The 25,531-nt window shown below is 40.2% G+C and overlaps 1 protein-coding gene across 3 annotated transcripts in view; it reads left to right on the forward strand.

The window, feature by feature from the left end:
• The window catches only part of LOC140478759 (polyhomeotic-like protein 3), a 107,897-nt gene extending 82,651 nt beyond the window's left edge, over window positions 1–25,246 (forward strand). For all 3 annotated transcript variants that reach the window (XM_072572098.1, XM_072572099.1, XM_072572100.1), the window contains 5 exons: window positions 2,684–2,852; window positions 6,512–6,626; window positions 18,153–18,303; window positions 20,141–20,375; window positions 21,567–25,246. In XM_072572098.1, the coding sequence (XP_072428199.1) occupies window positions 2,684–2,852; window positions 6,512–6,626; window positions 18,153–18,303; window positions 20,141–20,375; window positions 21,567–21,721 (825 nt within the window). In that variant the 3' untranslated portion in view covers window positions 21,722–25,246. The remainder of the gene's footprint in view (window positions 1–2,683; window positions 2,853–6,511; window positions 6,627–18,152; window positions 18,304–20,140; window positions 20,376–21,566) is intronic.
• Window positions 25,247–25,531: the final 285 nt, after the last annotated feature.

The following is a 25,531-nucleotide window of genomic DNA, read 5'->3' on the forward strand; positions in this document are numbered from 1 at the left end:
AGTTTGGTTTCAAGTTATTACTGCAAGCCACTGATTTACCAACACTGTAACACAGGGAGTTTTAAATCGTAAATGTGTTCCTGGAAACTACTATAGGAAGTCAAATTATTTTGAAGTGGATTTTCTCATTTCAATAAATATAATGTATGGATATCAATGCATTCTCAACCCAAGATATTTGGCCCCAATGCATTACATGAAGTGAATAAAATAGTCTGTACATATTCCTAGTGATGTGGCAAAGAACCAAAATGAACAGTTTTGTGTTTTTTCTAATTTGAAAATAAAAATACATATGACACCTCCAAAACAATGTTGTTGATTTTTGCTAGATTGATTTCTCTCTTTTATTTACTTGACTTAAAATTGTTACCTGCTTTAAATAATGAGCTTGTCTATATTAATTTTCCTCCTGGTCACAGACACTTGTTCCGTCACTGGGTAGCATCTCAGCATCAGTCCCATTATGAAGACAGTGAGCATGCTTCAGAGTGTTCCTTCTAGGTTGGGAGGTGGAGTAGGTGGGGTATATGTAGGTGGGGACTGAACATTCTAGTGAATGGGGTAATGAACTTTTCATAGATTGACTTAGCCAAGATCTATGCAAGAACTAAATGTTTGCAACCAGTTTTTCCGCCAACTACTTTATAATGGGAGGTCATACTTAAAACATACAAGTGATTAAGAACAAAACTTGAGAATATTTAAAACTCAGCACAGCTATATATCCACTGCACTATATATCTTGTACTTCAACAATTGTGAAGTATTTTGAGACTTCCTAAGGTTGTGAAAGATGTCATGCAAATACACATTTTGTGGGTTTTGTTGTAAATTCAGTCTGACTAATAATGCATCTTTCATGGTGCCTAACACCATTACCGGTAGGCAGTTGGTGTAGAGTGAATCTGGGACCAGGGATGAAAGGTATTGACTAGTGTCACAAAACCTAATGATACAAAACTGCTTGCCCTATGTAAATGGTGAATTACATCCATTTTCATCTATTATTTATTGTTTATATGATATGATTAAAGAACAGAACAAATTGTACACTTGGTTTTTCTTCTTGACCCTGCAAATAGTGATGTGATAGTAGGGTTAGAAAACTTGGCTAAGGCAAACTATCAATTTCTTTTGGTTTCAACATAATGCAATGTCACAACAGTTAGTTACTGTTGACTGAATAACCTTATTTTCTACAACACTTGTTTCCTGATCATAGTGACAATCCAAGCAGAATTTTATGATTCTAATCTCATCGTAATTAAAACAAATGATTGACATACAGTAATGTCTCACTGAATTAATACTATGAGCTTTATAGATCATTCAGAGTCTGAAAACATAAAATGTGTGGACACCTGTAAATAGCCATAGAGTCATAGTCATGGAAACAAACCCTTTGGTCTAACTCGTCCATGCCGACCAGACAGCCCAAATGACCTAGTTCCACTTGCCAGCATTTGGCCTATATCCCTATAAACCCTTCTGATTCACATACCCATCCAGATGCCTTTTAAACATTGTAATTGTACCTGTCTCTGCCACCTTCTCTGGCAGGTTGTTCCGTACACGCACCACCTTCTGCATGAAAAAGCTATTCCACAGGTTCTTTTGAAATCTTTCCCCTCTCGCTTTAAAAGTATGCCGTCTAGTTTTGGACTTCCCCACACAAGGAAAATATCCCCAGTCCCAGCAAAGATAAAATTAATTCAAGATTAACCATGTATTGCTGAATTACTCTACATGTTATCAACCTGTTTACTGAATAGATATTTCTCAGTTGCCCCTTGCTTAAACTTTCCCTTTGCCTGGGAGGAGTGGTGACCCTAATGTTAAATCACGACCAGTTGTCTGTCTCTAATAATCTCACAAGACTATGGCAACTTTACCTTCAATATTTGGATAGGATGAGATTAGAAGCATACATTAGGTTAAATTAGAAAGGAAAGCTTGCAGAGCAATGGGAAAGAAGCAGGGTGAATGGATTGCTCTTCCAAAAATTTAGCCTCGAATAGAAGAGTTGAATGGCCTCCATTAGCATTGAAAAATTCCATGATTCCTTATTTTAGTGACTTTATGGTACTGAGTCACTGCTAATTTTTTTAAATAATTAGTTCTAAGCTAGTTGACAAGGAGCCATTATTATCATCTATAAACTGGGCTGATGTTCTAGTTTCTCCCACTTTGGAACAAGACTGGGTCATTCGATCTTTCAAGCATCTTCCATCATTCAGTCAGGCCGTCATTATATTGTTTGGTTCCATTAGCTTGCCTTGATCTTGAAACTCCCATCATCCTTGTGGATAATAACTCCATCAATTTCTGTTTTGATATTTACTTTGACACCCCCTTCCCTCTGCCTCGGTGTATTTTAAAACAGAGAGTTTTATATTTCTATTACTCACCCGAATCTTCTAATCTTAAGGGAGTTGAGCACAGTCTATATAACCTCAAAATTTATATGACACCAGATTATAATCCAACTGGTTTTTTGAAAATGCAAGCTTTTGGAGACTCACTCCTTCTTCAGGTGCTAGTGAGAGAAGGAACCTCAGACTTCATAAGTAAAAGATCAAAGGGTCACCTCATTAACACATCTAGTAGCCAATGTTTCATGTTGTTTCAGTTTTGCTGAGGTGACTGTGTTAAATTGACTTGAATCTCCTCCTTTTGATAGGTGAGCCGCTCCTCACTGTTGACTGAGCAGCCAGTCAAACAGAAGGTGCACTGTGAAGTGCCAGCCACGTCCCCCACCTCTGTCCAGTCAGTAGGTGAGCTCCAGAGCAACTCAGGCAAACAGCTGGAAGGGTCTCTGGACAGCGATTTGGATGACCTTACTGGTGAAGGTTTGTAAAACATTTTGTAGGATGTGGGGGATAAAGCTAAAGACACAAATTGCTCGATAATGAAACTTGCTGACCTTTATGCATCCTGCTCAATTTTCTGTCACGTTTAAAGAACTTTAAAGGTAGATATTGATATTAGGTGGGAAGTCTAATGGCAAATGGAGTTTAATATAGATAAGTGTGAGGGCTTGCATTTTTGGAAAGTCAAATCAAGTTAGAAGTTTTTTGGGTATAGTAGGGTCTTAAGGAGTGTAGTGGAATAGAGGGATCTTGGAGTTCAGGTGCACAGTTCTCTAAAAATGGAGTCACAAGTAGACAGGGCAGTGAAGCAGGCTTTTGGCACATTGAACCTATATACTCAGGGCTTGGAGTATAGAAGTTCAGAAGTTATGGTGCAGTTGTACAGGACATTGGTAAGGCCACACTTGGAATATAATGATCAGTTTTGGTATCCTTGCTATAGGAAGGATGTTATTAAACTGGAACAAGTGCAAAAGAAATTTACAAGAATGTTGTCAGGTCACAAGAGTCTCAGTTATAGGAACAGGTTGGTCAAGCTAGGACTGTTTTCTTTAGAGCATAGGAGACTGAGGGGGAATCGTATAGAAATGTATAAGCAGCATGGAAAGAGTGAATGCACTCAGTCTTTTTCCCAGGTTTGGGGAATCAAGGACTAAAGGGCATCAATTTAAGGTTAGAGAGGAAGCAATAAAGGGAACCTGAAGGACAATTTTTTTACACAGAGGGTTGAACGCACATGGAATGAGCGGAGTCACCTACATTAACAACATTTAAAAGACATTTAGATAAATACACGGATAGGAAAGGTTTAGGCTATGTGGAGTCAGTGTGGATAGACATTTGGTCAGCATGGGCCAGTTGGGCCGAAGGGTTTGCCTCCATGCTGTAGAGCTCTATGACTCTATATAGAACTGCATGAATTTTGCAGCACAGAAATAAACCACTCACCCCACCTAAATTATAAACCAAAATTGCTGGAGGAACTCAGCAGGTCTGGCAGCATCTGTGCAGAGAAAGCAGAGTTAACATTTCAAGTTCACTGACCCTCCTTCATCCTAGCTGATCTACAGTCATGTTCCTCTTCCCATCCTCTCTTTGGATTCCATCAACATGATCTCTTTTCCATTTGCTTTCATTATCTATCTTGCTTCCCCTTAAATATATTTAAACTATCTGCCTCAACTCTTCCCAACAGCAACAAGTTTGACGTCCCTCCAGTCTCTAGGTAAAGAAGTTTTTATATAATCGTTGAAGATGTTTGAGGTTGAAGTAAATTTTAGTCTCGCAGGGATTCAAGAGGAGAAGATGGGAAAATGGAGTTAAAGATCAATCTGATCTACAGACTGGCAAAGCATGCTCAAAGAATACCCTGTCTTCCTTGGGCAGCTTAGATCCATAGGGACCCTCACCAACTTTTGTAAATGCACCATTGAAAGCATACTACCTGGGTGCATAATGACCCAGTATGGCAACTGCCCTGCCCAGGACCGCAAGAAACTATAGAAGGTCATGTGCACTTCCCAGACCATTATGTAAACCAACCTCTCATCCATTGACTCCATTTACACTTCCCGCTGCCACGGAAAGATAGCTAATATCGTCAAAGACCCCTCCAACCCCGGTAGTGCTCTCCCACAACCTCTTCCGGCAGAAGCTTGAACATATGTACCAATAGGTTCATCCCTGTCATTACTAGACTGATAAATGGATTCTCTAATTTCAAGTAATGTTGATCTTGTTAATGTTAATCCTACCTCACGCACCTCCTGTGCAGTGTAACCTGTATGCCTCACTGTGTCTAAGCACTCTGTGATCAGTGTGTCCTTGCTTACTATGTTCGGCTTGTACTGCTCGCAAGCAAAGCTTTTCATTATACTTAGATACACGTGACTATAGTAAATCAACTCAAAAGATATGAATGGTCTACTCCTGCCTGCTATTTCTTATGTTCACCTGGATTCCTTATTGTATTCATTAATGACCATCTTATATTTATGGTCTCTAGTTTTCTTTCCCCCACGAATGGAAACAAAGATTCTACCTCCTCATTCTCTGACCCTTTAATAACTTTAAGGATCCACAATAGGTCAGCTTTCAGTTTCCCAACCTGTTTTTTTTCTCATGATTGGTTAGAAATCTATGATAGTTAAACTGTTACTGTGACATAAAAAGCTAGGAGCAGCATGGGACTTCATTGTAGACACTCAACAAAATCCAATATTTCCTGGAAAGGTTGAGGGAGGGTTTTATAGCACGACTCTCAGGTTTTGACTGGAGTGTTGTGTCCAATTGTAGCCAGCATACTTCAGGGAGGATGTCAATTCCTTGGAGAGGTTGCAAAGGAAATTTTCTAGACTTTGATAAAGAATGAGAGTCAGTACGTTTTGCAACATGGACAGAGGCCCTTCAGCACTTCATGTCCACATTAGTTATCAAGTTTCCATTTATTCTAATGCCATTTGAGACTTGCGATATATCGGAGAATTAGAGAGAAGTCCAGATTATTCTTCTCAGAGCATTGAGATGAAAGGGAGATTAATTTGAGTTGTTCAGTGTTATGAAGGGTTTATTTTAAATAATGAAATGTTTCCAAATACGTAACAGTGAGTAACCAGAGATAAAAAGATTTTAGGTAATTGAACAAGAACCAGAGAGATGATTGGGATAGTTTACTCTTTCGCAAACTAGGTGTGGTCTGGAATGAGCTGATTATAAAAAAATTGTTTGTGCAGATTCAGTTGTAACTTGTAAAAGGGAATTGGATAAATATTTGAAAAGGGAAAAAAATGCAGCACCAGGAAGAAATAGCAAATCATTTGTACTTTTAAAGAGCAGCTTTAAAGAGCTGGAACAATCATGATAGACCAAATGACTTGGTATGCTTGCTACCTTGTTCTGTGAAATTGATTTTCAGTCCTTGCGTTATAATCTTTATGCATGGCAACTTCAGGGTACAATCTGCATACGTAATGGAGAGCTGGCTAGCTTGAAGCAAGTGGCATTGCTGTGTCCAATTCAAATTCACAGAATTATTTTCAACACAGGGAGAAATTATTCAAAGGAGACGCCCATATCAAATTGTATTTAGGGAAATTAGGGTGGGAAATGGGTCCCATCCCAACCTCTACTCCATTTTAACTGGTTTGCATCAGTTCTTTGACAGTCAACTCTCTTCATCTTAAAAAGTTAACCTTGACATTGAGCTAATCTAAAAATGAGGAAATTATGACTAAAGTGGGATGATAAGATCGAACCAAAGAGGGCCCCCAGTAATTTGTCAGAAAAACTCATTGTTATCAGTATTTGTACATTATGTCCAGAGAGTAATTAATCTCTTTTGGATTTTGTCTTTCTCCACCTGACAAGAACTGTTGTTATCAGAAATGAGCCGTACACAAAATCATGGACGTAGGCCAGTGTTCTGTTGATACATGTCATGGCATGGTTGGATCCCCTTTGTGTTATTCCACTGGCATGCATGTTGAGGTAGAAGTGGGAAGATGGATCTGAAGGAGGACAAGTTCAATAAATAGCCAGATTGAACAGAACAGTCTGTTTTTAGTTATGAGTTACCTCACAGTAACTTCCTTTTCATTTTAATTTTCATTTCCATTCTTTCATTTCCATTATAATTTCAGAAGGGATGGAGGGCAGTGATCCAGACATGCTGAAGTGTGAGTTCTGTGGGAAAATGGATTATGCGCACAAATTCAGAAGATCAAAGCGTTTTTGTTCTATGTCATGCGCTAAAAGGTAGGAAACTCATATTTCTATGTTTGGCATCTTTCTATGCTCATTATTCTGCTGAAAAGGCTTAGGTTTTTGCAGATTAAACAATTAATTTGGCTTTATACTGTAAACCTATATTTTTATACGTAGCTTTTTACACAAAATATGTCCACACATGTCCTCTTCTTGTTTAAAAGTAATTAGAGTGGGAAGCTGAGTACTTTTTGCAACATTAACTGCTTAACATGTTCAGGCAACATCCTTTTTTAATTCATTCACAGCAATTTTTTTCATTCATGGGATGTGGGCATTGCTGGCTAGCCAGTGTTTATTGCCCATCAGCATGTATGGAGAGAAATCAGAGTTAATGTTTCGTATCCAGTGATCTTTTCCAGAACACAGTTCTGAGATAGGATCACTAGACTTGAAACATTATCTCAAATTTCACTCCACAGATGCTGTCAGATCCGCTGAGTTTTTCTAGAAATTTCTGTTTTTGTTTCTGATTTTCAGTATCCGCACTTCTTTTAGTTTTTATTTATTGACCGTCCTTAGTTTGTCTTGAGAAGGCGATGGTGAACTGGCTTCTTGAACCACTGCAGTCCATGTGCTCTAGGTAGAATTCATAACTTGGATTTTTATATTCACTTGTGGAATGTGGGCATTACTAGTTAGGAGGGAATTGAAGAGTCAACTATATTGCTGTCATACTTAGGCCAGACCGGGTAAGGACAACAGATTTCCAACCCCACAGATCATTAGTGAACCAGATGGGTTTTTGGACAATCAGCAGGAGCTATATGGTCACCAGATCCCTTTCCAGATTATAATTGAATTCACATTTCACCATCTGCCTTGGTAGAATTCAAATCTACCTCCCCCATTAGCCTGGAGTTCTGGTTTGCTAGCCCAGTGACATAACCACTGCCTCACTGCCTCTCGTGATGCATTAACGTAGCTGTTAATCTATTTAAAATGAGCAGTGAAAGGACTGTCACATCAAAACATTAGGCAGTCTCTGGTCGTGTTATAATTACCTGGCTGTAATTACGATAGAGTTGATGTAATGACTGATGTAACGGCCTTCAGTACTCATTGTTGGTATGGACTTTGTCACTTCTCTCCTTGTGTGATCAGTTCTACTTGAATGCCTTCTGTGTGGTTAATCTACTGGCTGTTTTAATCCCCTTGCGACAAGGTGGTTTGGCTAGGATGGGAACCAGATGGAATAGTTTCTGTCCAAAATAAATCTGACTTCCTCATCTTCCAATCTTGAGCCAGCATTCTTAAGTGAATTTAACGAGTAAATAATTCTTGACTGCTAGGTTAAAAACAGTAAAGTGAGTCAGCAGCATAAATTGAGTAACTGCATCTGACACATAGAATTGTGGTGGGGAAAGGTGTGGGGAGGGGTTTGGTTGGTGGGAGACTTGTGGTGTCTGCTGCTTTGCATTGTTACAAAATACACTGGGTTCTCTTAAGCAGATGTTATAACATCAATTATAACTTGCATTTACATAATATTTTGAAAATACCAAAATATTCTAAGGTTCTTCACGTGAGATCTTTGTTCAAAATTTGAAACCAAGACAGATTGGGATAGGTGACGAAAATTTGATCGTAAAGGTAGATTTTAATGAGCATGCTCAAATAGGAGCAAGAGATAGAGTGGTGGAGAGTTTCAGGAAGGCAGTTCTAGAACTTAAGTCCGAGGCAGCTGAAGGCACAGCCAGCCAATAAATGGGAAAGTAAGGCATGAGAGTCAGAGTTGAGGCAATGCAGCATTCTTGGAGTTTTGCAAGGTTGGCGATAATGGCAAAACTAGGAGATAACCCACTTTTGAGTGTTCACAGCCACAATTTATTGCCAGCTGTCAAGAAAGGATTACATTCCAGCATACTTGAGTGTACTGGAGATCAGCCAGTTTTGCCATTATTGGCTCTTTGCAGAATAAATATTTTTCACATCTGATGCATTTGGTGCTGTGATTGCGATTGTACAGAATGACCTGGAGGGCCTAATTTTCACTTTCGTGTTAGAAGCACGAAACTGTGAAAATTCTCACGATCCCAACAGGTAGTAAGTACCACTGATCTTCTGATCTTGGAAATTTGATTCTGTGTACTGATGCTATTAATGGGCGTTGAGTGAGTCAGCCGCAGAGACTGGGTATAAAAATGGGTTTTGTGAAAGGACTTTATTCGAGCTGTAAAAGAAATTAAACCGGAAACAATCCTCCAGGCCTCATCTCTCACACGTCTTTCCCCATATAGTGCTCTTGCTCTTGTTCTATCCATACCAACTCATGCCACCTTGTACCAGCTTTGATGTCAGCTTATGCTTCTCAATCCACCACCATGGCCTTTTATAACCACTATAGTTCCCTGCGCCTGCCTATCCATTCAACAGGCCTTTTTAACTCAGATTCCTCAAACACTTGTTTTGCTGTTACACCATCCATGATAATACGTCCATTACTAGCAATGGGCAGACTTCTGAAAGGAAATGAAGTGAAGTTGAATGTGCCCATTGCAGACATTTTAAAAAACTCATTAATAAACACCCTGTCATTACGTTCAAATCCCATCAAGTATTAATTCTTTGCAGGCACACGCACTCACTCACTCACTTCATGGTCAGGTCAATCAAACCTATACATGACTATACAAGACCCATGATGCTGGATTGTGAAATCAGCTATGCAGGGTTAATCCTATAATGGTAACCAGCAGGCTTATATCAACAGACAGTTGCAAGCAGTGGCAGCAGGCAGGTTTTAAAAAAAAAGAATTAAGGAGCTTGGTCTTGATCATTTGGAAGTTTCACTTTTTATGCACACTCACATTTATTTTAGCAATTGGAAAAGGTAGTTTACTTCTCTCGAAGGAATCCTTGGCCCTAATCAAAAGGGTCTGTTATATCTATGAATGGGTGTCCTATCTGTCCAAATGACTCCAGCAGCTTCCATTGTACTCCTGACCCTGATGAAAATGGTGGATGCCAAGTTCAGAGGTGAAACTTATAGAATCAAATTTCTGGCGCCATTTTCATTAAGTCAGAGACCCCTTCACTTTCATAAAACTTTTGTCCAAAATTCAGATACAGATTATTTGTTCCAGCTGGCCAATGCCAGAGTTGGCATTCCAAACAAAACTGCCTCTCAGCTCACTTGATTCAACCCAATCCACATGTAGGTTTGGTGCATTAGGGGTAAATATAGGATAATAGGGTAGGAAAATGGATCTGGGTGGGTCACTCTTCGGAGGGTCAGTGAGGACTTATTGTGCCAAAGGGCCTGTTTCCACACTGTAGAGATTCAATGATTCAGTGCAGCAATACAGCACAGATTGTTATCTGGTGTACTCGGCTTGGCACTGTGTGAACCTCCCAACCTTCAACGCCGGTCTCGTCCTCAAACCCATCCTCAAGCCCAAGCCAACCATATCTCAAATCTCGACCAAACCTCAAATCTGACCACATCCCCCTCATCTGTTCTCAATGCAAACTCAACATCAACACCATCCACAAATAACAAATGCAGTCTCAACCCCATATTTTTACAAATAAATGTATCTGATTCTCAAACATGTACTTACCTTTATAAATATACAGTTATAGTAATTTCTATAGATTATTTGTAAGCAGGTTGTACAGCTGCAACTTGATATGAATCATTGTTAAGTTCTGAAATGATGACTTTGTGTAAGCATGCATCATAGAAACCTGGCATTCGATCCATTTTGCCTGTGCAAGCTCTTTGTAAGAACTATCCACTGAATACCAGATTCTGCTTTACTCCATAGCTCTGAATCTTTTTTTCCCTTTTAAAACATATAACAAATTTTCTTTTGGAAACTGTTGCTGAAACTGCTTCCAATCTCCCTTCCTGGTGGTGGGTTCAATTTCATTAAGTAAAGAATTGTCCTCGTCTTCCCTCTGCTTCTTTTACCTATCGTCTTAAATCAGTGGATTCTGGTTACTGTTTCTCTTGTCAAGGGAATCAATTTTCTTTTGATGTTCATTTATGTTAAACATGAGCCAGACAAAGTGAGAAAGAGCGACACTGACAAAATTGAACTTTAAGATTGCTGTGGGTTTGACACAGCAGCCACTTTAGAGAGACTGGTGAGCGTTATTTAAGTTTTATTTATACAATTTTTCTATTATAGTCAGTGATTTATTTTATTTTGCAAGTTATTTCAGCTGGGAATGCACTGTGCTGCCCTTGTATGGTGCAGTATTTCAACTTGGACTCTGTTTTCTCTGAACATGAAAACCCTCAACAGAGCCTAACTTCACTTTTAACGTTAATTTCTTTGAGAATCCTTCAATCAAATAAAGTCGCTTCACTTAAAGTCATGATTTTCAGAGATATAATCACAATTTTGTGAGGACTATCCATGTTCTATTAAATCTACATTTAACCTTCTCTGGTCCAAGAAAAACAACCCTGGATTAATTGAAAAAGGTTGTACAAAAACCATAATAACAAAAAACAGCACAATAGTGGCCTAGATATTGCCAGCAGGGTTGGAGACTATATTTCTGACCCCAATTGTTTTAAAATTTACCCACTTACCTTTAGATAGCTCTTGCTTTGGAGATTCCTGGATAGGATTCTCCTGTTACGAGCCTGTCCAGGAATCTATGAACCCAACAGCGAATATGGTATTCATATAAGTGACACTCCCCTTTAACAGCAGTCAGCACACTGTGTTCCAGGACTTCAAAGTCCAACAACTCAGTCGGCCACTTTACACACTAGCTACTGCGAAAAGGTAAGTATGTAAGGTAAGTGAGGGGGTTGAAATGCCAAGTGGGTGAAGTGCCAACTGGGTGAGGTGCATAGGATTCCAGGTAGGTAAGGTGCCAGCTAAGTGAATGGATGTTTCAGGTGGTTATGGGGTAGTATCGGGGGTTTGGATTGTTAGAATGGCAGTCAATTTAGGTGACTGAGGGTTAGATGTTTGTTCAGTGCGGAGATATGTTGGGCTATGTCAAATCCAGCAAGGTGGGGAGGGGTCCAGTCAAGGGGCACCTGGGATTGAGGGGTGTGTATGGTGTGTAAGTATGGGGTGGTGCAGGGTGGCATCAGGGTTGGGGAGGTGGTGTTGTACCTGGTGAGGTGAGACTGGTGGTGTTATCTGATTGGGATGGCAAGTTTATGTGTTGAGTCCAACAAAGTCAGATTGGGGGAGAGTTTTCAGGGGTTTAATGGGATTGAGGGGTGTCAGTAGCAAGTCAGGGGTTCCATTAACAGTTACCCTGGAGTTTTTATAAACCTAAACAATTTCCTGGGTAACTATTAAGTTTAATGAAGTTGAAAGCCTCCAATGTTTCTGATTTTAAGGGCTTTTTCAGAGGGTTTGAGTCCTAGGGAATTTGCCTGTCAGATGTTTAAATTTCCTGAACAATGGTCATGTAGTCAGCTACATTAGGGTTTCCACATAGAGTCTAAGCATGACACCAGTCCATGGTGCCCTGACTACCTGACCATCAGAATGCCTGGGCCAATGACTCACCAGCATTCTCAACGGGGAGAACGGTTACTCAGAAACCTGGAGATACCAATGAAGTGAAGTTGCACTATTGGAGAAAGGTGTGCATTTATAAAGCACCCTTCATTACATTAGGATGCCCAAAAGCACTTTGCAATCAACTGAGTACTTCTGAACTGTCTGGAGGCTTTCAACTCTGTTAAGTTTAATAGTTACCCAGGAAATTATATAGTTTATAAAAACTCCTAGATAATTATTAAATAGAACCACTGACTTGCCAATAGGAAACACAACAGACAATTTTGCCCAGCAAGCTACCATCAAACAGTTATATGATAATGACTAGATAATCTTTTTTAATGACATTGGTTGATGGACAAATATTGGTCAGGACCTAGGAGAATTTTTCTTGTTATGACATTTTTTAAGTCTAGCTCTATTTAATATCTCATTTGAAAGTGGTCATCTCTGATGGTGCAACATTCTCTGCACTGGGAAGTGTTAGCCTAGATTACGTTCTCAAATCTCTGGACTGAGACTTGTACTCACAACCTGATGACAGAGTGGCAAGAGTACTACTAAACACAGGCACGGCTGACCCAGGCTTGACCAAATGAAGGCTCTGCCTTTATTAAAATGACAGATAAGTTCAATAGGACTGTGTTCATATGGCACTGGCTCCCAACAGTGATGTCATTGAATAAGAAGATTGTATGACTGATTCACCAAATTTCCACAGGTATTGAGGCTTCATTTACCACAAGTTAAAAGAAGATTTTCAGATAACTATGTAAGAAGCAGGAGCAATTCAGTTCCTCAAGCCAGTTCAGCCATTTACTGTGATCATGGCTGATCTCATCTTGGCTTCAATTCCACTTTCCTGTTTGCTGTCTATAACCCTTCAACTCACTAATTAATTAAGAAACTGTCTATCTCCTTCTTAAATTTATTCAGGATCCTCACATCCACTGCACCCTACGGTAGTGAATTCCTCAGATTCACAATCTTTTCAAAGAAGAATTTCCTCCTCATCCCTGTTTTAATCTGCAGCTCCTTAGTCATAGACTAGACCTCTCATTCTAGCTTGCCCAATAAGGGGGAGCATCAGATCTACTTCACCTTTTATCAATCACTTTAAGCATTTCATATATCTTAATTGGATCTCCTGTCATTCTTTCAATCTGTCGTGATGATACGCCTATACTGTTCAATCTCCCCAAACAAGACGAGCCTTTCATCTCTAGAATTAATCTAGTGAACCTCCTGAAATGCTGCCAGTGTAATTACGTTGTTCTTCAAGAGGACCAAATCTGTGTGCAGTACTCCAGAGGCTGTCACACTTATGCCTTGCACAGTTGCAACATTTCTCTCCCTTTATGCTTCATTACTTTGGCAATAAAGGACAAACAGTTACTCAGCAAAATGTCATTGCATGACTTATCAAAAATGCTTTTTGTTTTGAAAGTGATGATATGCACAATCACTGTATAGTCATTCTGACTTGGTGTAGTACTAGAGGAGCTGTGTTCCTTTCTAGAATGTACAGCAATAGAGCATACTCAGTGTTGCATGCTAAATGGTCTCTGTGTCATTCCAACTTTTAATATTGCAAGAAACGAACTGTGAGGCTGACTGCAGGAATTAAACAAACTTTCACTAGTTACTTAAATAGCTTATTGCCTAGGACAAAGGAAAATAGTTCCTCATTTGGCATTGCTGATTGCTCCCAGGCATGATATACTGTTTCCAAAGTTGTGCATGACATCTCCAAGCTGACCCAGAACTGTCAGGTTTAATAGTTCGTCATCCAAAATATTGCCAGAAGATGTGATGAAAGTGATCTGTATCAGATTGGCAAATCTGCCAAGCCTTCTCATGTGCACAAAACCTTGAAAAATTTCCAAACATTTCGTTTGAAGCTCTCTGGGGAGAAAATCGATAGGGTTCAAAGTAAATGATGATGGCGTTCTTTCCATTTGGCAACTGAGCTCAGAGTGTACAGTCAAGCAGTGAGAACAGTTCTTGTGTGTATATTATTAATTCTCTGCCAAGTCAAACTGGATTGTTCTGCATAAGAACCATTACAAACTGAAAAAAACTGAACACTATGATCTGAAATATGTGTACAAAGATAGGCCTTGGAATTTCTGAGTCTTTGCAAGCTGCTGACTTTGAGAGTTGTATTTTCAATAAAGTTTATAGGATGATTGCCAACCCCAGACTTGGAGCAATGTATCATATCAAAAGGGCTCAAACATTGATGTAAGCATTGTATTCAAATTATACAAGTCTGTGGCAAACTACTGAGTTCCTTGAAAATGTGAATGTCTTTAGAAAAAGAAGCCCTGTAAAATCACTAAGAGGCAAGCATGGAATACTTAATAATGATAAGAAGCAAGAGTATGTTATTTAAGGAAAATGTACAGTCCCAGTTATATCACAGATGAATGTTGTTTGTACAGTCCCCTAAGATTGCTCAGCTCCTTCAGCCTTGCCTCTTGTTAATCCCCTACACCTTTTGCCCCACCATTGATGGCCATTTCTTCAGCTGTATAGGGGTCTTAAGTCCCCAAATTCCCTCAATAAAGCAACCCTCTATGTTTGCTTCTTTGAAGACCTAATTTTTCAACTTAATGCCTTCTTAAATCAAAACAGAAAATGTGGAGGAACTCGGCAGGTCAGGTAGCATCCATGGAGAGAGAAACAGAGTTCAGGGTGGAACTTAATGCCACTCCATTGTTGAGTTTGGAGATGGTTGGGGCCATTTAATTGGCGAGGGGAGGGTGGATGGACACCATGCCAAAATTTCACACTTGCCGGATTACGTCTGGGGCAAGAAGCTCAAGGGCAGTTTTCCGGTTGGTATGCTAATTGTGAGGGGGTGTGGGGGAGTGCGGTTTACAGCTGTGGGAAGAGTACTTGTCATGCAGGAGCTTGAAAAGAGAATATCGTCCAATTTGCCTGAGGACTTCTGACAAGGGAGTCCATTAGTTGAAGGCATTCAGTGCCTGTCTGAGGGACCTGGTATTTGGAGAGGGAGAGGTCCCATTGAAAGCCACCCCCATACCCTGGCTTCTTATCCTTTTTCCCTCTCCCACCTTCTCCTACAGATCTCACCACGTGACTCTTATGCTGCCTCCAGTCAGCTTTGACCTCATGACTTTCATTGATCCTGTACCTTTGGTGGGTATATTGCAAACAGCTGCCACCATTCCCAATGGCACAGATGGAGAATGGAGAGCCTCTGAATGACTGGCAGTTCTTGGGGCGGGGAAGTAAGATTTCTCTCCCGATATCTTTGAGCCTGAGAAATGCCCAACAGTGACTGCTTAAGACACCTTGCAAAATGTCCATATTACAGAGAAGGAAGTGCTGGATGTCTTGAAACGCATAAAGATGGGCAAATCCCCAGGACCTGATCAGGTGTAACCTAGAACTCTGGGAAGCTAGAGAAGTGATTGCTGGGCATCTTGCTGAGATATTTGTATCATCAATAGTCATAGGTGAGGTGCCGGAAGATTGGAGGCTGGCTAATGTGGTGCCATTGTTTAAGAAGGGTGGTAAGGACAAGCCAGGGAACTATAGACCAGTGAGCTTTACGTCGGTGGTGGGCAAGTTGTTGGAGTGAATCCTGAGGGACAGGATGTACATGTATTTGGAAAGGCAAGGACTGATTAGGGATAGTCAACATGGCAGTGCGTGGAAATCATGTCTCACAAACTTGATTGAGTTTTTTGAAGAAGTAACAAAGAGGATTGATAAGGGCAGAGCGGTAGATGTGATCTGTATGGACTTCAGTAAGGCATTCGACAAGATTCCCCATGGGAGACTGGTTGGCAAGATTGGATCTCACGGAATACAGGGAGAACTAGCCATTTGGATACAGGACTGGCTCAAAGGTAGAAGACCTTTGGTGGCTGTGGAGGGTTGTTTTTCAGACTGGCGGCCTGTGACCAGTGGAGTGCCACAAGGATTGGTGCTGCTGCCTCTACTTCTTGTCATTTACATAAATGATTTAGATGTGAGCATAAGAGGTACAGTGAGTACATTTGCAGATGACACCAAAATTGGAGGTGTAGTAGACAGGGAAGAAGGTTACCTCAGATTACAACAGGATCTTGACTAGATGGGCCAACGGTCTGAGAAGTGGCAGATGGAGTTTAATTCAGATAAATGCGAGGTGTTGCATTTTGGAAAAACAAATCTTAGCAGGACTTAATGATAAGGTCCTAGAGAGTGTTGCTGAACAAAGAGACCTTGGTGTGTAGGTTCATAGCTCCTTGAAAGTGGAGTCGCAGGTAGATAGGATAGTCCAGCTCAGTTACTGTCTCCTTGACTTGTCCGACCTGCCTATCTTCTTTTCCACCTATCCACTCCACCCTCTCCTCCTTGACCTATCACCTTCATCTCCTCCCCCACTCACCCATTGTACTCTATGCTACTCTCTCCCCACCCCCACCCTCCTCTAGCTTATCTCTCCATGCTTCAGGCTCACTGCCTTTATTCCTGATGAAGGGCTTTTGCCCGAAACGTTGATTTCGCTGCTCATTGGATGCTGCCTGAACTGCTGTGCTCTTCTAGCACCACTAATCCAGTATTTGGTTTTCAGCATCTGCAGTCAATGTTTTTACCTTAGTGAAGAAGGCGCTTGGTATGCTTTCTTTTATTGGTCAGAGTATTGAATACAGGAGTTGGGAGGTCATGTTGCGGCCGCACAGGACATTGGTTAGGCCACTTTAGGAATATTGCATGCAGTTCTGGTCTCCTTCCTATTGGAAAGATGTTGTGAAACTTGAAAGGGTTCAGAAAAGATTTACAAGGATGTTGCCAGGATTGGACGATTTGAGCTATAGGGAGAGGCTGGGGTTGTTTTCCCTGGAGTGTCAGAGGCTGAGAGGTGACCTTATAGGGGTTTACAAAATTATGAGGGGCTTGGATAGGATAAATAGACAAAGTCTTTTCCCTGGGGTCCGGGAGTCCAGAACTAGAGGGCATAGGTTTAGGGTGAGAGGGGAAAGATATAAAAGAGACGTAAGGGACAACTTTTTCACACAGAGGGTGATACATGTATGGAATGAGCTGCCAGAGGAAATGGTGGAGGCTGGTACAATTGAAACATTTTAAGAGGCATTTGGATGGGTATATGAATAGGAAGGGTTTGGAGGGATATGGACCGGGTGTTAACAGGTGGGACTAGATTGGGTTGGAATATCTGGTCGGCATGGACGGGTTGGACTGAGGGGTCTGTTTCCATGCTGTACATCTCTAACTCGATGACTCTAGTCAGCACTTACTGCGGGGCAACCCCATCAGAGGTGACTTGGAGCTGTTGCTAACTCTCCAACTAGGTGCCAAGACCCCTGATCCCTGACATTCCAAATTTGTTGGCCAAAAAATGAATGGAAAGAAAATACTCTTCTGGTATTCCCAGCTTCTGTAATCTCTCCATGCCACTGCAGTCCTACATCTCTGATACCTTTCTAGTTACCTCCTCTGCAACCTCTACAAGGCTTGGCATCTTTCTTTTGTACTCATTGCCTTTGTTTGTAAAACTGTGGATACCATAAGCATTTTATTAAGATTTTTGTCAACATGGCCTGACACTTGCAAAGATTTGTGTATACCATCAGAGATCTTTTAAAAAATCTCTTCATGGGAAGTGTGTATCACTGACTGAGCCAACATTAATTGCCCTTAACTAGTTGCCCTTGAGAAAATGATATTGAACTGCATTCTTCAACTGCTTCTGCCTTTTGGTGTTTGTAAACCCACAAAGCTGTTGGGGAGCTAGTTCTAAGTTTTGACTGAGCAACACTGAAGGAATGCCAATATGTTTCCAAGTCAGGATGGTGCTCGCCTTTGAGGGGAATTGCAGATGATAGTGTTCCATGTATCTAGTTCCCTTGTCCTCCTGAATGGTAGTGCTTGTGGGTTTAGAAAGAGCTGCTTAAGGAACCTTGGTGAACGTCTTTGCTTCGCATCTCCTTAAGGGAGTGCGTTGACCTCCTCAATTAAAAAGTTCCTCAACAATGTTTACCCTTTGATTTCTAAGGTACAATGTTGGCTGCAGTAAACGAATGGGGCTTTTTAAATCAGACAAGAGCACACGTTGGACAAAGAAAACAGAATCCCATGGGTTTAATCGACGAGGAAGGAGACCCAATACTGTTGAAGGAGCATCAGCTGATCACTTTATGAGACAGGTATAAGAGACATGAACACAAGATGTGTAGATGCATGACATGATCATTACATTTTCAGGTTAATTCAATTTTATCTCTAGTGTCCTGAATCCAATAAAAATGGGAATCCAAGTTGGACAAGCTGAAGTCAAAGTGTCCTAATGTGTGGTAATGGTGCCATAAAGTTGTGTGAACCTTACCAAGGATGGATATAATGATCACCCAGTTGGGGTGTGTATTCTGCTGAGGAAATTCTCTCTTAAAAATTAGGAAATAACTGATTGAGTTATTTTCAAGTTCCTGCTAAAATTGGCCATTACCCATTTTAAAATGATCAACAAAACTCCTACCTATTTCTGTTTTCAAAATAAATCAATCTATTAATCAATTTTGTGTCCTGTTCTTAACAGTAGCTCCAATGCCTTTGAAAGTTCCATCCAGCAGTTCCATCTTCTATCAATAGATAGAAGAATGCAAAGAATCTCTTGAGGAATGGGCGGAAAATAGCATCTTTCAAGTGGTTGCTTTTTCATTTTGTTTAATCCCAAATCCAACCAATTTGCTTGAAGGTTAATCATATGGTTTTCTTTCAGGACTTTAGCTGCGGTGGGTGATCATTTCCTCAACAGTGGGGCAATGTTAGATGGTGTAGTGTTTGGCTCCTAATCAGTTGATCCTGAATTTGAATGTTAGGCAAGATTGTCAACTGATTGCACAGTGAAGAATGTATTATTTCAGGAAGGGTACAGTTTCTGTGTACTAATTGGACAAGCATTATGTCCAACAGCTTTTGCCAAGACAAATAGAATGATGAGATGTTGAAGCAAATCTAAGAAGTGCCTGTCCACAGAGATAATGTCAATACCCAGCAGATGTGGGATCGGATGTATTATAGCCAGTTTTGATTATAAGACTGTTTGAGGTGCCGAGAGACATTGGAAAAGATTTAGAGATGTACAGTGCTCGCTTGATCTGCAAAAATGAGGGGCACAATTTGAATTGCTAAAATGATCAAAGAATGCAGACAAGCTAAACTAGGAGAGAAAATGGTACGATTATAACTTGATGAATGATTTGGTTAGTTAAATTTCATTTAAAAACAGTAGCTAATTGATATGTAAAATTATTAGGAAAATCAGTTATGTACCAACTTTAGATTCTTTTAGATAGAATTTTAAAGCAGAGTGTCACAATTGGTGTTTGTGAGTCACAGGCAGCTAAGATAGGCAGTGACTGTTCATAAATAGTTTTAAGATCATTTATGAAGTTTATTATGAAGCAGCGGTTTATATATGGTGCATTAGCTAAAAAGAAAGGAGAGGTATACAGCATGTGATAGTTGAGACTAATTCACTGGTATCAGAGGTTAACGCATCAGACAGTTAGTGCAAAGTTTATTAATGAAAATGTCTTGTGATGGCAGCATTCTGCTCCCTAGCTGAAATGTTAGAGAACTATTCCCTGGATCTTCCTCCATCTTTTATGGTCTGTTTTCCATCTGATGAGGACTTGGCAGTATACTTTATTTCTAAGGTTTGATGATTTGCCCTACGTCAGTATAATGAACACAGAGCTGAAAATGTGTTGCTGGAAAAGTGCAGCAGGTCAGGCAGCATCCAAGGAACAGGAGAATCGACGTTTCAGGCATAAGCCCTGAAGAAGGATGCTGCCTGACCTGCTGCGCTTTTCCAGCAACACATTTTCAGCTCTGATCTCCAGCATCTGCAGTCCTCACTTTCTCCTATAATGAATGAATACAGAATAGGTACCCACAGGAAACCCAATTACTAACTTCAATGATCATTTAGTAGCACAGATCTAAAGTACTGCAAGTGATAAAATCATTAACTCCTCCTAGATGCCTGTTAGCTTCACTCCTGTAGAAGAGGCTACAACAACGTCCAACCCATCACTTCCTGAAGAAACGGTTGCTGTTGCCATGACGACGCGCCGCCGGCAGAATGAGCGGGAACGTGAACGGGAAATGCGAGAACAGAGGATGAGAGAGGTGTCAGACTGCAGTGAAACACTACATGTTGACCCAACAATGTGGACAGTTGATCATGTATGGGAGTTCATACACTCTCTACCAGGTGTGTGCCCTGTTCGCCATGGTCACTGTACTTATCTAATTGTCAGCTTGTTTGGGAGGTGGCTTGGGAGATGCATTGGGTGTGGAGTATGTGGGTGTTAGGTGGTCAGACTTCCTTCTCAACTTACAGAATTATTACTTGTAGGCCATTTAAATCAGAAATTGGGCTACAGTATTGCAGTCCTAATTTGAGTATGATTGAGGGATTACGCCAAAGAGAAAGCTTTTAAAAAATTACTTCACTGAGGTTTGGTTTAATTTATAATGCATTTGTCATGGATTTCTCCTGTGATGCAGCTTTTTCTGACGAGTTCCAAATTATAGGCTTCCTTACCTCTCCATGCAGTCTAAACTTAGTTTCATCTGGCCACTACTTTCTGATTTAACTCTGTCTTTTCATTATTTATAGAGGGCAGAAGGAGGCCATTCAGCCCATTGTGTCCCTGCAGGCTTTTAATTATTCAACTATTTCCACTCCTTGCCTATACATTTCCTGTGGTCCTGTAATTTTTGCCTGTCAAATATTAGTTCAGTTCCTTTTTGAAACTTTTTATTGAATTAGCTTTTGCTGTCCTTTCAAGTGGAGCATTCCAAAACACCACAACTCATTGCAGGAATAAAAGAATCTTCCTGTATCCATTTTTGTTCTTTTGCCAATTACCGAAATCTATGTTCTCTGGTTGCTGACCTTCCTGTCATTGGGAAGTTTTTCCCTGTCTATTTACCCTCATAATTTTGAACATGTTCATCAGATCTCCCCTTTGCTAGTCCACGAAGAATACCCTGGTTTTATTTTAATATTTTCTATATTCCTTTGATAATATCCAGTTTCCTGAGCACTTGCTTCTTATTGTGGGAGAGTCTAGGACAAACTCACAGAGTAAGGGTTCGCTTATTTAAGATAGAGAGTAATAACCTTGTAGAATTCTTTACTGCAAAGCGCTGTAAAGCTTGGGTTGTTAGCTGTGTGCAGGTTTCAGATAGATCTCGAATCAATATGCGAATCGAGGGTTGTGAGGATAGGCAGGAAAGTGGAGTTGAGGATTACCAGGTCAACAGTGGCCTAATTAAATGATGGAGTAGATTCGATGGGCTATGTGGTGTACTGTGTGCCTGTATCTGTTACATTAATTAAAAATGAAAATCTGTTTAGTAGTATCTCTGACCATTTTTGTGTGGTTTTCACATGCAGGTTGCAAGGATATTGCCGATGAATTTCGATCCCAGGAGATTGATGGCCAGGCTCTGCTCTTGCTGAAGGAGGACCACCTAATGAGTGCCATGAACATCAAACTCGGCCCAGCACTCAAAATCTGTGCTCGGATTAACATGCTTAAGGAATCGTAAACTTCTCATCTCCAGCAGATCAGCTGTTAAATTCGCCCATTTTGTTGATCACTGATTTAAAAAGAGAATGGATTAAAATCTGAGCAGGTGCTCAGGTACAGAAGTTTATATACTGACAAGGAGCTTGTGGTGGACCAGACAGCAAGGAGTCAGAAAATGAAATCTGAAGAATTTTGTCTTTAGACCAACACTCCAAACTGAACTTACCAGCTTTCTTAATGGGAACTTGCCTTTGACAGACCTTTGCTAAAAGCTGAAACATGCCGATCCAATTCATGCCATTTTGTTGCCAAGGTTTGAATTAGTCATAGCGTTGTTGTAATAAATGTAACCTGACTTGCAGCCACTGCTCCCCCTCACATTCATCTCTCTGCTCTGATCATAATATATTCTTATTCATTTCTATGGTTTACAATCAATCTATCAATCTCTTCTTAGCATTCTGTGTTGTCAGCACTGTGAATATCCCCCTCAATACGGCCGTTCCAAAATAGGGTGGCTCACTTTCGCCTTCTCAAAGGTAGCTGAGGAATGAGCAATAAATCTGGCTTTGCCAGAAACCCTCATATCCTGAGAATGAAAGAAAATAGTTCTAATACAAAAAAGGAGTAAACTAAAATGGATTCCACGACCTTTGGATTGGTAGTTTAGTTGTCTGCAGTTTAAAATTAGAATCACATTGAAGCAAAATACTGCAGATGCTGGAAATTTTAAATAAACGCAGAAATGCTGAAGGAACTCCCAGGTCTGGCAACATCTGTGGAAGGTGAAACAGAGTGCGTGGAACAGGGTTAACGTTTCTACGGAACAGCTCAGATCTTAGTTAATACTCACACGTTGGATTGAAACATTAATTCTGTTGCTCTTTCCACAGATGTTGCTGGACCTAATGAGTTTCTCCAGTATTTTCTCTTTTCATTTAAAATGGAGTCAGTCAGCTTCTGGTGGAAAAGATTGCTGTAACTCATCCAGCCTCTCTCCATTTTGTAATTCTGCCATTCCGGACATCTTCCGCAGAACCAGGTTTCCTTTGGGCTGTGGAGCTGAGGGTGAGGAAGTTATGGTTGAGGCTAGTGATATGTGACAATCAGCAGACCATTCTTCAAAGCTCTTCCATGGGCCAACGTTACACACCTGACTTTGGGCTGCAAAAATCTTCCACAGAGAATGAAAAGTTCAGACTTGGATGAGAAAATTACAGCTGGAAAATCACAACAGTTCTGTACCCATCACAATGTCAGAAAGAGTCCTTTAAGTGAGCTTCGTCAGAATATGTAAGCTTAAGGGCAAAGTTTAACTTTTGTTTTCTTTGACTCTGTTCTTAGAATGACACGGAAAAGACACAGCATATCGCAGTGAATCTTGATTTTCTTTTTATTTTGACAATTTTTCTGATACCGCAATTGATATTTTTGCAAGTATACTGACACTTTTTTTAACAGGAAGGGTGAACTATGCCTTTGCGTAGCCAATCAAGGCCCTGGAGATTATTTTAGAGGGGGGTGTCAACTTATTTTCTCAGGAGCTGGTTTATTAATCTAAAGGATTGCCTGCTAAGAACCTGACAAATTATTGTAGAATATATCATATCATTGGTGATAGAAGGCAGTCAGTCTTTTGTTCTATTTAGACTGGTATTAATGTCAGACAGAATGTGTGGCAAGTGTCAGATAAGGATGGAGTGCCTTCAGTGTAATCTTGATCTAAAATTCAGATGTAAGAGACTGTTGAGTGTAAAGCATACTTTTCCTGCTCCTTTATTTCTTCCAGTTGTTTTCTTTCACCCCTTAGACATGTTTATTTTATTGGGTTCCATTCGAGTGGTTGGCATGGGTCCTCTGCTTTTTGGCTGTTCCTCCATCATGATAGTCTCTGACCTTGGAGTATAGCACAGCCATGTATGTTATCCATTTCCAAAGAAGGATCCCTCCCTGAACAGTGATCGGGAGCAGAAATTGTGTTTGAACTTAACTCCTCCCTCCCTTGCCCAAGGCTCATGAAACAACTGTATTGACCAGACCCCTTGACATTAAATGGCTGCCAGCTCTCCAAGACCCCATTACTATTTATAAAGTAGTTGAGTGAGAAATGGGTGTGCTGTGATGTTCAAGAAATGTCCAAGTGAGTAACAAAGCATCAATTCACTTTGCTGTTGGTACAGGAAGGCAGAGCAGGTTAAGATGGACATGCCTGTTGAAATCAATCACAATCTTAACTTCACTATTTGGAACTGAATGTGATCTGCAAATATTTTGATCTGGTGTCATTTAGCAGTTGTTGCTATCACACTAAATAAATTTCCTGGCTGTATTCAGTGCCCTTAGTGACATTACACTGTTATTACAGTTTCATTTTACTCTATCAATTGAAATGGAAACTCCAGTCATACAGTCAAAATGTTTATTCCTGAAATAGCCTCAGACTGACTATTACCCTAAAATATTAAACAAGGGGCCACAAGAACTTTGAATCAACTCTAGCAGGACTGGACAAGCACTTGTCTCACTGACGCGAGACAGCATGTTCAACAGCTAGTTTTTGTCAGTCTTCTCTTCCTCTTTAAGCACGTGCTTTTATAACTCAAGTCGAAGTATTCTGTGTTGGTAAGATTTTGAAGCTGCCTCCCAGGAAACTGTCATATCTCGTTGTCCTTTCATCTGTGAGTTGTGGAATCAAATGTCGTCCACAACTTAGTTGGTCTTGCCTCAGAGTCATAACATCTCAGGTTCATGTCCCTCTCCAGGGCTTGAGTACGAAATCAAGTTCAACAGTAGACTGAGAGAATACTGCTCTGTCAGAGGTCCTAGCTTTGGATGATATGATAAACAGGCCCCATTGGTTTGCTTGGGTGAGTAAATAACATTTCATGATATTATTTCAAAGAAGAGTAAAGAGGAGTGTCCTGACTAATATTTATTCTTTGATTGACTTCACAAGAAAGCGATCATCTTTGCTCATTGTCACGTTCCTGTTTGTGTGGACTTGCTGCATCCAATTTGGCTGCCATGTTTCTGACATTATAGCAGTGACTGTGAAGTCCATTTTGAAGGGTGCTACATAAATGCAAAATCTTCCTTTGTATCTTAATCATAAAGGGAAAATTAAAACCATTGCACCATTTGAAGATACTAATCTATCATTCACCTTGTGAAGTTATCCTCGTCAGGTATTTGTTTAATTCTCTTTAAAAAGGTGATTGAATCCTCTGCCGCTGTCATTTCAGCCAGCGCTTTCCAGACCATGACAGCTTACCACATGAAATAAATTTCTCATCTCCTCCATCGATGTTTTGCCAATTATCTTAAATCTGTATAATCTGGTTACTAACTCTTCTTGCCAATAGAATCAGTTTTTTTAAAACTCTATTTTGTCATTAATATAATGCAATGTAATGAATATCACTGAGCTAGATCTGATTGAGGTCTTACTCCTTTGCATGTCCACAGTTATTTTCTGAAACATTCCTTTGCCGATTTGTATAGAAGAATCCATAATGAAAATATATCTGTTTCTTCATGTCATCAACCTATATTTGCAAAATACATGTTTTCTTCCTACCACACACACTTACATTTGGTTGTTATGTATGCTTTAAAGGATCATTAAAATGGGTACTATGTTCATCAGATCATAGACATGGAGATTAAAATCACTGAAGTTTCACTTTAAGGTTTAAGATATAATTTAGTTACTGGCAATTGCCATGATAGTCCAAAGACTCAAATGGATCTTGTGTCATATTTTATTCTTGACTTATTATTTAGAGACAGAACGTACATGGAAGGGTGATTGCATTGGAAGTGCAATGTT

The sequence above is a fragment of the Chiloscyllium punctatum genome, chromosome 6, assembly GCF_047496795.1.
Source record: "Chiloscyllium punctatum isolate Juve2018m chromosome 6, sChiPun1.3, whole genome shotgun sequence".
Classification (NCBI taxonomy): domain Eukaryota; kingdom Metazoa; phylum Chordata; class Chondrichthyes; order Orectolobiformes; family Hemiscylliidae; genus Chiloscyllium; species Chiloscyllium punctatum.